This window comes from Pongo abelii, chromosome 1, assembly GCF_028885655.2.
Source record: "Pongo abelii isolate AG06213 chromosome 1, NHGRI_mPonAbe1-v2.0_pri, whole genome shotgun sequence".
Lineage (NCBI taxonomy): Eukaryota > Metazoa > Chordata > Mammalia > Primates > Hominidae > Pongo > Pongo abelii.
The window spans coordinates 188,570,214-188,582,452 of NC_071985.2; the positions used below are offsets into that span (position 1 = coordinate 188,570,214).

At 50.9% G+C, this 12,239-nt stretch overlaps 1 protein-coding gene and 1 non-coding gene across 21 annotated transcripts in view; one reads left to right on the forward strand and one right to left on the reverse strand.

Moving 5' to 3' along the window:
• Positions 1–4,648: 4,648 nt before the first annotated feature.
• The window catches only part of ARMH1 (armadillo like helical domain containing 1), a 52,453-nt gene continuing 44,862 nt past the window's right edge, over positions 4,649–12,239 (reverse strand). For 5 of the 20 annotated variants that reach the window (XM_054535872.2, XM_063719227.1, XM_063719226.1 and 2 more), the window contains 5 exons: positions 5,855–6,125; positions 5,572–5,701; positions 5,401–5,478; positions 5,023–5,104; positions 4,649–4,949 (listed from right to left, as the gene is read on the reverse strand). In XM_054535872.2, coding sequence (XP_054391847.1) covers positions 4,837–4,949; positions 5,023–5,104; positions 5,401–5,478; positions 5,572–5,701; positions 5,855–6,125 — 674 coding nt within the window. In that variant the 3' untranslated portion in view covers positions 4,649–4,836. Of the gene's footprint in view, positions 4,950–5,022; positions 5,208–5,400; positions 6,126–7,322; positions 11,021–12,239 lie in introns of those variants that run through there. The other 15 variants (XM_054535898.2, XM_002810916.6, XM_054535903.2 and 12 more) reach the window with 11 other exon arrangements.
• LOC112130896 (U5 spliceosomal RNA) lies at positions 8,281–8,397 on the forward strand. Its single transcript, XR_002913065.1, has one exon. It is a non-coding gene; the product is annotated as a U5 spliceosomal RNA (small nuclear RNA).

The window sequence follows — 12,239 nt, forward strand, 5'->3', positions numbered from 1 at the left end:
GAGGTTAGCAGTTCAAGACGAGCCTGGCCAACATGGTGATATCCCGTCTCTACTAAAAATACAAAAATTAGCTGGGCGTGGCCATGGTGGCAGGCGCCTGTAATCCCAGCTACTCGGGAGGCTGAAGCAGGATAATCCCTTGAACCCAGGAGGCGGAGGTTGCAGTGAGCCGAGATTGCGCCACTGCACTCCAGCCTGGGAGACAGAGTGAGACCCCGTCTCAAAAAAGAAAAGAAAAGAAAAGAAAATTAAATAAAATAAAAAAATAAGGCCGGGTGCGGTGGCTCACGCCTGTAATCCCAGCACTTTGGGAGGCCACGGCGGGTGGATCACGAGGTCAGGAGCTCAAGACCAGCCTGGCCAACATGGTGAAACCCCATCTCTACTAAAAATACAAAAATTAGCTGGGCGTGGTGGCGCGAGCCTGTAATCCCAGCTACTTGGGAGGCTGAGGCAGGAGAATCGCTTGAACCCGGGAGGCGGAGGTTGCAGTGAGCCGAGACCGCGTCACTGCACTCCAGCCTGGCAACAGAGCGAGACTCCTCTCAAAAATAAATAAATAAATTAATTAATTAATAAATTAATTAAATAAACAAAAATAAAATAGGAAATCCATTTAGCTTTAAAGGAAACATAACAACAAAACATATATTTTGTTAACTTTTCTCTCCTCTGTAGGTACAAAAAGAGAAAAGCTGAGGCTCAAAGTAAGTTTGGGGAAAGCAGAACTGCCTTAGACCAACAATGTCAGGGCTGGTGATGCCCTCTCGTGGCATCCTGGAGAATTACTGCCATCTGACTTCATTTCCTCCGACTTGCAGGGACTATTCCCTCACAATACCTCAGTCACTGATTAATGCATGGCAGGCATTGTCCTAACATATCCCTGTCCTCGTGGAGTTTACAGTCAGGTGGAGTACATACAATTAATAAACACAATAAGGTAATGCTATGGAAAAAAATAGCAGAATAAGGTGGGAGGGGAGGTAGTGAGTATAGAGCGTGGTAGTGTGCATTGCAATTTTAAAAAGAGTAGGCCTTCTTGTAGAGTTGAGGGGAGATGGGGGAGTGAGCCATATGGTTATATGAGATGAAGTTCTAGGCAGAGTGAACAGTCATACAATAGCATTGAGACAACAGCTTGTTTGCCAATTTCTTTTTTTCTTTTTCTTTTTTTTGAGATGCAGTCTTGCTCTGTCGCCCAGGCTGGATGCAGTGCAGTGGCGCGATCTCGGCTCACTGCAAGCTCCGCCTCCCGGGTTCACGCCATTCTCCAGCCTCAGCCTCTGGAGTAGCTAGTACTACAGGCACCCGTCACCACGCCCGGCTAATTTTTTGTATTTTTAGTAGAGACGGGGTTTCACTGTGTTAGCCAGGATGGTCTCCATCTCTTGACCTTGTGATCTGCCCACCTTGGCCTCCCAAAGTTCCAGGATTACAGGCGTGAGCTACCATGCCTGGCCTGTTTGCCAATTTCAAAAAAAAAAAAAAAAAAAAAGAACCAGCAAGGGAGTCCAGTGTGTCTGGAGCAGAGTGAAGGAGAGACAGAGGCAGAAGAGTTTAGAGAGGTGATGGGAAACCTGAGCACCTAGGGTCTTCATTCAGTGAAATGGGGAGCCCTGCAAGGTTTGAGCACAGTGATAGAATCTGAAGCTTAAAAGGATAACCCTGGCTGTTGTATTAAAAAGAGAACAGGTATTGACTGGGCACGGTGGTTCACACCTGTAATCCCAGTACTTTGGGAAGCTGAAGTGAGTGGATAATTTGAGGTCAGGAGTTCAAGACCAGCTTGGCCAACATGGTGAAACCCTGTTTCTACTAAAAATACAAAAATTAGCTAGGCGTGGTAGTAGGAGCCTGTAATCCTAGCTACTCGGGAGGCTGAGGCAGGAGAATTGCTTGCGCCCAGGAGGTGGTGGGTGCCAGTGAGTCTAGATCGTACCACTGCACTCCAGCCTGGGTGACAGAGTGACATTTCATCTCAAAAAAAAAAAAAAAAAGAAAGAAAGAAACAAAAAGAAACAAAAAGAAAAGAGAACAGGAACAGGGAGAAAAGCAGAATAACATTGAAGAGAGATGATAGTGGCTCAGCCCAGAGTATTAGCAATAGAGGTAGTGAGATATGGTTGGATTCTGGATGTATTTGGAAGATAGAGCCAACAGACATAATAGATATGGGTGCTAAAGACGGACATCAAAAAGCACTCCACTATTTTGTTTTGTTTTATAGGAAGGATGAGTTGCCATGAGTTGAATTGGGGAAAGTGGCACGGGATTAGGAGTTCAGTTTTAGACACGATGAGGTGGAAATATTTAGCTGGAAATAGAAATGTAGGAGTCATTGGCCTATAATGATATTTAAAGTTCTGAGACAGGATGAAATCAGCAGGGTGTAAAAGCAGATAGAAAAGAGACTCCAGATCAGGAGCCTTGCCTCACTCCAACTTGAATGAGACTGGATTGAAGAGGAGAAATCTTCAAAAGAAAAAACAACACCATGCACACTCAGGCCAGGCACAGTGGCTCATGCCTACAATCCCAGCACTTTGGGAGGCCAAGGCAGGAGGATCACTTGAGCCCAGGAGGTGGAGACCAGCCTGGACAACATAGTGAGACCTCGTCTTTACAAAAAAAGAAAAAAAAAATTAGCCGAATGTGGTCATGGTGCACATCTGTAGTCCCAGCTACTCTGGAGGCTGAGACATGAGAATTGCTTGAGCCTGGGAAGCAGAGGTTGCAGTGAGTCGAAATTGCACCCCTGCACTCCAGCCTGAGCAACAGAGTGAGACCCTGTCTAAAAAAAAAAAAAAAAAAAAGCTGGGTGTGGTGGCTCACGCCTGTAATCCCAGCACTTTAGGAGGCTGAGGCGGGCAGATCATGAGGTCAGGAGTTCGAGACCAGCCTGGCTAAGATGGTGAAACCCCATCTCTACTAAAAATACAAAAGTTAGCTGGGTGTGGTAGTACGTGCCTGTAGTCCCAGCTACTCGGGAGACTGAGGTTGCAGTGAGCCGAGATTGTGCCACTGCACTCCAGCCTGGCGACACAGTGAGACTCCATCTCAAAAAAAAAAAAAAAAAAAAGACTATGCACACTCCAGCCCCTCCTGGAAGAACCTACCTTTGTCAGAAATCCTCAACCCAGTCTCCACCTACCTGCCCTAAGGTCCCTTAAGATTCTCCCTTTACCAGGCCCCTCCCCCTGGGAGAAGGTGCTTTGAGCATGAGCTCCCCTTCTCCATTCCTATGATGTAAGATTTTCTTCTTGGTCACTTTGCAAGCTGGGGACCTCTGGCCAGCAATGCCTTGCCAGGTCTCACTCGCCAGACTACCTGCTGCAGGAGACGGCCTTTACTTGCTGCAGGAGACGACCCACCCACTCAGCCCAGTTGGAGGAGTCTAGCTTATGCACTGGTTCCCGAGTTCTCGTCCCACGAGCCCAAGAAGAATGAGGATGCACTGGCAATTGAAGAGTGAGCAAGGTGGGGTTTTACTGAGTGATAAAACAGCTTTCAGTGGCTGTGGGGGGTGGTCCCCCTACCTGAAAGTGGGAAAGTCCCCCTAATATGGCTGAGTCCAGGGCTTCTATGGGCTCAGAATGGGGGAAGGGCGGGCCATAGGTAGTATTGGAAGAGGCAACATTCAATTGGTTAAAAGGCATTATTCAGAAAGAATCAATCAGGAAAGGGCAGGCAAACAGAAACAGAAGTTCTCACTCTGGGTTGTGGGTTTCATCCAGGACCAGCAGTCAGTCTTTCAGCCTTCAGGCTGTTTTTGATTTGAAGGTGGGGTTTCACTGGGGACCCACTCCTATCTGCCTAGGCATTTGGCCGCCTCCTGTTGCTATCTCCTAGATCAATGAATAAAGCTTCTGCTCTGCTTTATGGAACCTGGCCTTGTTCTATTGGTGCAAATGGTACCAGGCAAGGAAAGGACCCATTAGGATCAAATGACCCCCTTTAATGTCTGTAACAGCTGGAGAAAAACCAGGTGGGTAGGGTGTTCTGGAGGAAAGGGTGCATAGGCCATCAGGCAGTGGAGGTGAGGTCCTCTATTCAGGCTATGCCCTTGAACCTTCCAGGGTGTTGGTGGCCCTTCCCTCTGGATCTGCTTTTTTTTTTTTTTTTTTTTGAGGATGAGTCTCGCTCTGTCGCCCAGGAGGCTGGAGTGCAGTAGTGTGATCTTGGCTCACTGCAGCCTCTACCTCCCGGATTGAAGTGATTTTCCTGCCTCAGCCTCCCAGGTAGCTGGGATTACAAGTGTGTGCCACCACACCCGGCTAATTTATTATTATTATTTTATTTATTTTTTTAGTAGAGACGGAGTTTGACCCTGTTGGCCAGGCTGGTCTCGAACTCCTGACCTCAGGTGATCCGCCCACCTCAGCCTCCCAAAGTGCCGGGATTACAGGCGTGAGACACCGTGCCCGGCCTGTTTTTGTGATGGGGCCTTGCTTTGTTTTCCATGCTGGCTTCCAACTCTTGGGCTCAAGATATCCTCTTCCTTCAGCCTGCAGAGTAGCTAGGATTACAGGTGCAAGCCACTGTCCTAAACTTGGACCTGCTTTTTAACTTGAGGAGCACAGGCACCACAACCTATCATCATAGCTCTCACTTCACCTCCCTTCCCCCTCCACACTCACAAAGAACAGACAGGTATCAAGGCTGTTTATTGACTCTTCGCAGCCAGCGGCTCTCCCTCTGCCCCTCTGGGGTGTCTAATCCCCGTCTCCCGCCTGGAGCCAAGTGGAGTGGCTCTGAGCTTGACCCCAGGCGCCTTCCTCTTGCCCGGCTTCCCTGCCCCGCAGCCTTGGCATTCCTGGTTTGCCACAGGGGCTGTTACTCCTTTGATTCTACATCCTCCTCGAAGTGTGTGAGGTAGGCCATCTGAGCTGAATCACGCGAGCCATAGAGAGCGTTCATGCTGTGGGAGCTGCCATGGAGGCACAGGGCTGCAGGCAGGAAAGGCGGGCGTGAAGCTGTGCTGGCGGCGCCTGCGCCCGGCTTCCCTCGTCCCACACTCACCTTTGGTAACATTGACTTTGTTGGCCGCCAAGATGTCCGCCTGAATGCTGTCTATTTTCATGTACAAGTCCTCAGCGTTGCTCTGAGGACAGGAGCAAGGGGGACCCGGCTGGGGTGCCAGGGCAGTCTGGACTTGGAGTTGGGCTTGGCAGAGGGATGTTGCAGGTGGGGGGCGGGTCGGCAGCCTGACCGAAAGGGCAGGAAAGGGAACAGGAAGGTGGCGGGTGGAGGAGCCTAGGCCAGAGCAGTCCCTCCTGCAGCTGGTGGCCAGGTCCACTCTGCATGTGGCACGCTCCAGGATGGGGACTGTGTGAAGGGGCATCACATTGTCCGAGCAGCCGTCTGCTCATTGCGGCGGGGCAGGAAGGGCGCACTTACCAGGAAGAGCTGGTAGAGTTCCTCCCCCATGCACTTGCGCACGTGCTCTGCCACCAAGGGGAACATCTGCACGAAGTACTGCGCCGCGCGGGCGGGGCGGCGTGACTGCAGGGGCGACGGGGCTGCGGGTGCCGCCGCCCTTCCCGCCCCCTAGCCGGCCGCCACGCGCACCTCCAGCGTGAGACTGGCCAGCCGCTGGCTGTTGCTGTGGTCCTTGTTGCCCATGGCGGCCATTAGGCCACGCACCACGCGCAGGTACAGCAGCTCCTCGGCGATGCTCATGTCGTTGCGCGCCAGGACCCTGGGCCGGGGGTTCGGGCTCGGGCGATGCCCTGGGGCTCACCCGGCGCACACCCCCGCCCACCCGGCGCACGGCGTCTGGAGCGCTCCCGAGGCCCGCCGGCAGCGCCAAGCCAGGCTTGCTGCAGCTACCCACTAACCCCTGCCCGCTTACCCGATGGCCTTGGCGGCCGCGGCCTGCTGCAAAAACATCGGCAGGCTGGGGGTGAGCTGGAGAACCGAGGGGTCTGAGGAGGGGGCGGCCGTGAGGCAAGAGACCCCCCTCCCGTGGCCCAGGCAGCCCCATTTGAGCAGGTCCCTACCACTGAGGATCTTGGCCTGCAGTTTGGAGTTCTCCTTGACCGACGGTATCAGCAGCTCCACGAGGCCCTTGAGCAGCGCCTGGCGCACATCGTAACCGACCAGGTCCTTGATCAACTCGATGGCTGGGGAAGGGCAGAGGTGCTGGAGAGAGGCCCCAGGCCCCTCCGCCACCGAGGAAACAAAGAACCCAGTGAACCAAGTCGCCACTCGTCACTGTCCTCCTCTTTTACTGATCAGCACTGTGCAGGGCGTGGGGGAGCTGGGAAGGCAAACCTCAGTTGAAGAGCAGGAGGAGGGGGCTAAAGGGGGAGGAGGAAGGGTTGGATGGTGAGCCCACCTGTCGAGGCGGCCTAGGATGTCAGCGCTGGAGGCTGAGACCCCAGAGAGGTGGGTCTTCGCCTTGGAGGAATCCAGGTTTCATGGAGGAGGGAAGGGCTGGGTCTTCACAGGACGACAAGATGGAGAAAGACAAGGGGTGAGAGGGAGACAGAGAAAGTGGGTGGGAGACTTGTGGCAGGAAAGGAGAAAGGGGAAGCAAGGTAGGCGGCAGTTTAGAGAAACTCTCCTTCTAACCATCATCGAACCCTCTCCACCAGGCAGGGTGCCAGGCTTTCCATACAGCACCCGTGGAAGCTCACCAGAACCAGATGAGGTTCACTTCCCCATTTTACCTTTGCTGAAATTAGGCACAGAGAGGTAAACCACTTTGCCTAAGTTACACAGCTAGGAAGTGGTGGAAGTAGAAGGAGGGGAGGATTTGGTTAGGAAGGAGAAGGGGACTAGAATTTATGGAGGGCATTTCCTGCAGGGCTTTCCTGTAGATATTTTACAGGCAGTCATTCATTCAGTCCAGCATTCACTCAGTCTTTCGGCATGGCTGCATGTGAACGCCTATGGTGCCAGGCGCGGCATTGGGTGTTGAGGATACAGACTGAATTCACTCATTCGACCAACCCTCCTTAAGTGTGCACAAATAGGCAGCGATGATATGGTGACACGTGCTGTGGAAGGAGTCAGTGGTTGGGCTGTGGGAGCACAAGAGAAAATCGGCAAGGATTGAATGTTTTTGTAAAGAAGAGAAAGGAACCACAGAGCTAGAGGGGGCAGGAGGAGCAGGAGATGCTAAGGCGATGGCACACCAGCGTAAATGCCACCTTTTTTTTTTTTTTTTTGAGACAGAGTCTCACTCTGTCGCCCAGGCTGGAGTGCAGTGGTGCGATCTTGGCTCACTGCAACCTCCGCCTCCCGGGTTCAAGCAATTCTGCCTCAGCCTCCCGAGTAGGCTGGGATTACAGGCGCCCGCCACCACACCCGGCTAATTTTTGTGGGTTTTTTTGTATTTTTAGTAGAGATGGGGGTTTCACCATCTTGGCCAGGCTGGTCTTGAACTCCTGACCTCGTGATCCACCCGCCTCGGCCTCCCAAAGTGCTGGGATTGCAGGCATGAGCCACTGGGCCCAGTGGGCCCAGCCGGTAAATGCTAGTTGTTTTTTTTTTTTTTTTTTTTTGAGACGGAGTTTCACTGTCATCACTCAGGCTGGAGTGCAATCGCTCACTGCAACCTCTGCCTCCCAGGTTCAAGCGATACTCCTGCCTCAGCCTCCCGGGAAGCTGAGATTACAGGTATCTGTCACCACGCCTGGCTGACTTTTGTATTTTTAGTAGAGACGGGGTTTCACCATGTTGGCAAGGCTGGTCTTGAACTCCTGACCTCAGGTGATCCACCTGCCTCGGCCTCCCAAAGTGCTGGGATTACAGGCATGAGCCACTGCATTTTATTTTTTTTCTGAGACAAGGTCTTACTCTGTTGTCCAGGCTGGTCTTGAACTCCTGGGCTCAGGCGGTCCTCCTACTTCTGCCTCCTCAAATGCAGGGATTACAGGTGTGAGTCACTGTGCACCCGGCACTGCTACTCTGAACACATGTGGTGGCTACATGGAAGACAGGACTTGGCCATGTGCTCTCCCCAGCTCAGTAGTCAAGTGCCTCTCTCCATTTACTGGTAAGAGAGATAGGGTTTAGGGGAACTCTTGTTCCTGAGCTCAGCTCATTTGCATCCCAGAATGCAATGTAGATACGAGAATTATTACCAGGGTTATCTGTTTGAATAATAATATTTAAATGTTTTTTTTTTTGTCAGGAGATTTTACCCAGTGAGAACATGTTTAAGACACTTTTCTACAGTGGAAGAAAAGCTTCTGTCTGCAGGTCCAAAGGCACCGTTAAGTATAGGGAGACCAGTCAATATCTGGGAAGCCAGGCACAAGAACAATATATATTCTCTGGTTTTTCTTCATAACGAATAAATCTTTCGCCTTTTACTAAGGATTTCCGTGGAGAGAAACAACTATGAGTTTATAGTCAAATTTTTTGAAGTCCTGCTTAGGCAGGATTAAGTATCCTGTTGGCTAAGGGTAGACTTGTTGGTGTGGTGGTTTATGTTTGTTGGTCTTCATGCTTTAGGGAGGCTAAGGTAGCTTAGTGTGTTGGCCAGTACCAGCAGTAGTCTTAGCTACTTGGTGGGGCTGAGGTAGGTTAAAGGCAGGAGGATTGTTTGAGCTTGGAGAGTTAAAACTGTGGTGAAAGAATGTGTCGCTAGCTGAACAGCAAGACACTATCTCTATCTCTTATCAGGCCACTGGGCCCAGAGTCTTCCTTTTTCGTTTTTTTTTTTTTTTTTTGAAATGGGGCCTCAATCTGTCACTCAGGTTGTAGTGGAGTGGTGTGGTTGTGGCTCACTGCATCTCCATCTCCCATGCTCAAGCGATCCTCCCACCTCAGCCTCATGAGCCTGGTTAATTTTGTGTACTTTTTGTAGTGCCTGGCCTACTGTCATATTTTTTTTAGCTTCTTGTAAACATTTAGGAAGCTAAATGTTTATAAGCTTCTTTTTTTTTTTTTTTTTTTAAAAGAAAACCTAGTTTTTGACAGTCTGTATCTAATAATTTGGCTGAAGTCTTGTGAGTCTTTCTAGTGTGCTAGTTCCAATTTATAGTGACGACTTTGTGTGCATGATTATCTTATACTTTGGATTGGTCTTATATTTGAAAAATTAAGTGTAGGAAAAACTTAAGAGTTAGGATGATGATACTTTCTTCCAGAGATAGTTTTCTTTTGTTTTTATCAGGTACCTGGGGGCACAAACAATTCTGGACTACCTTTGTCCACATTCAACACTTGAGGTTCTCTGGACCACCTGGTAGTTATATAATCCATACAAGACCACCTGAGGGCCGGCTTACTTTTGGCCCACCTTGACCTTGAGGGTACTGTCTTCTAGGGTCCTTCCTATCTTAAAGTATGTATGCTAGAGGTATCAGACTTCCCACCGAGAGCAGAATCTCGGTGCCTTCTCTTTCTTTTCCCCTTTTTGTTTTGTTTTGTTTTGAGATGGAGTTTCACTCTGTCACCCAGGCTGGGGTACAGTGGTATGATCTCGGCTCACTGCAGCCTCCATCTCCTGGGTTCAAGGGATTCTCCTGCCTCAGCCTCCCGAGTAGCTGGGATTACAGGTGTGCACCACCACGCCTGGCTAATTTTTGTATTTTTTAGTAGAGACAGGGTTTCACTATGTTGGCCAGGCTGGTCTTGAACTCCTGACCTCAAGTGATCCACCCGCCTCGGCCTCCCAAAGTGCTGGGATTACAGGTGTGAGCCACCGCGCCCGGCCTGAGAAGTCTTCTTTATCTGGCTATTGCTACTCATTCTTCTAGGCTCAGCTGAGAAATCAGCTTTCAGGAAGCTGCCCCTGGCCTGCTCTCCTCTGCCTTCACTCTTCACTCAGGAGTAGATGTCCTATGTCTCTGACCCCGTAGCACCGTATAGAATTCTTGCTATAGAATTCTAGTACCATCCACTAAATGGTCTCCTCACTAGTGTGTGAACTCCAGTGAACACATCTGACACATCTCACTTCTGTTTACCTAGAGCCTCAAACCATTCCATGCACACAATGCATGATCCATAGATCTTGTTGAAAAGACCTCATTGGATTCTGCATTCCAACAGGCTAGGCTTGGGTCATGGCAGCCTAGGACCACGCTTAGAAACCACCAGCCTGGTGGTGGATGACCCCAGAGGAGGCTCTGCAGTGGCCACTGTGGTCCTCATTCACACAGCTACAGAACTTCCCTAGCTTGAATCTTGGACAGGCTGGAGAGCCAGAACTGCTGCAGCTCTCTCCCCGTATATCCCATGGCCAACTTTTTTTTTTTTTCTTGAGACGGAGTTTTGCTCTTGTTGCCCAGGCTGGAGTGCAATGGCACGATCTCGGCTTACTGCAACCTCTGCCTCATGGATTCAAGCGATTCTCCTGCCTCAGCCTCCCAAGTAGCTGGGATTATAGGCGCCCGCCACCACGCCTGCCTAATTTTTTTGTATTTTTAGTAGAGACGGGGTTTCACCATGTTGGCCAGGCTGGTCTCGAACTCCTGTCCTCAGGTGATCCACCCACCTTGGCCTCCCAAAGTGTTGGGATTACAGGCGTGAGCCACTGCACCTGGCCCCATGGCCAACTTTGAGAGTGCTTTGAAGCCAGGACCTTATACTTCTTGGCCAGCCCAGAATTGGGCACCACTCTGTGGATGCTCATATCATACAAGCCAGGCACAACAGAAAGGGGAATAGTGTGGTCCTTCTCACAGTGGGAGACACAGGGCACCTGGTGAGATGGTCAGAGAAGTGGACTGCGTGGATTTACAGAGCACACAGAACAGGTCTCTGCTTCAGCTCCTGCAAACTTTACTTGTTTAACTCCAAACAGACATATGCTGCCTAAAAAGGAATACATGCTGGTGATTTCTAACTTTGTCAGAAAACTGTCATTGATGATTTCCAACAGCACAGTGGTCTGGGAAGACAGAGGGAGCAGCCACATCCTGTGTGCCGCAGGCTGCATGCTCAGCTCTCCTGGGTGCTGAAAACACGGGCGGAGGGATGGGGAGCTGACTTCTCCACTCCAGGGCTCACAGTGCCCTTCGGCAGGAAGAAGAGAATGAGTTTTGGCTGGTGTGTCAATCTAAGGAAAGGCATGGAAAGGCTACTAGTAGAGAACCAGCCTACCTCCTCAAAATTGCCCTTGTGCCAGATCCTGCTCTCCTCTGCCTCTTGCCCATCATCCTCAGGCACCAGAGCCTTGAGGCACACTAGAGGGGGCCTGGTCCTGATGCCCTATACAAAGCTAGTTTTGTCTCATCCTGGTTTTCCCAATCACAGAATCAAAGAATCACCTGGAGGTGGAAGATCTTCAAAGACATCTTGTGCTACCCCTTCCAGTACTTATTCACCCTCTGGGGGACAGACCTTGTGGGGCAGACCCTTTCCTCTGAGGACCTTCCTGATTCAGAAAGAGTGGCTTCATTCAGAAATGCTTCTTCTTCTTCTTTTTTTTTTTTTTTGAGACGGAGTTTCACTCTTGTTGCCCAGGCTGGAGTGCTATGGTGCGATCTTAGCTCACTGCAACCTCTGCCTCATAGGTTCAAGTGATTCTCCTACCTCAGCCTCCCGAGTAGCTGGGATTACAGGCATGCACCACAATGGCCAGCTAATTTTTTGTATTTTTAGTAGAGACGGGTTTCTCCATGGTGGTCAGGCCGGTCTCGAACTCCCGACTTCAGGTGATCCGCCCACCTCAGCCTCCCAAAGTGCTGGGATTACAAGCATGAGCCACCATGCCCGGCCCAGAAACGCTTCTTATGACCAACCAGCCACTGCCGCTGGGCTGCCTCTTTCTTCCAGGTCTTCCAGGGTAGCCCTCACAATCCCGTCTGCCCACCCTCTGCAGCCTCTGGTTGCCCAGATGTGGTCCTATTTTGGAATCAAAGGCCCAGCAACATTGTGGAGGGAAAGGGACCAGCCCCGGGAAGGGGCAAAGCACTCGAGCTTCCCTGGCTTCCCCCAAACACTCTCTGATCTGGACAAAATGGCAGACTGGACATCACTGGCTGCTGCCTGAAACCCCCAAGTGTTTCTCACTTGTTCTGCTGTTTGGTTTCTTCCCTCGTCTTGAATTGGTGCAGCTCTTTTTTTTGGAGCCAAGTGGTCTGGCCCCTCATGCATCTGATGACACTTGGCTTTGTCACCTGCAGCACGTCCCTCATTAGTAGCTGGGCTCTTCCCAGGCACAAGCTGGCAGCGGGTAATGCCAGGACATCCTGGGCAAATGTCTGCCTGTGCCCAACAGCTCTTCCTGCAGCGAGACATGACTTGGTGGACACTCAGGGTAGAAATGAATGGGT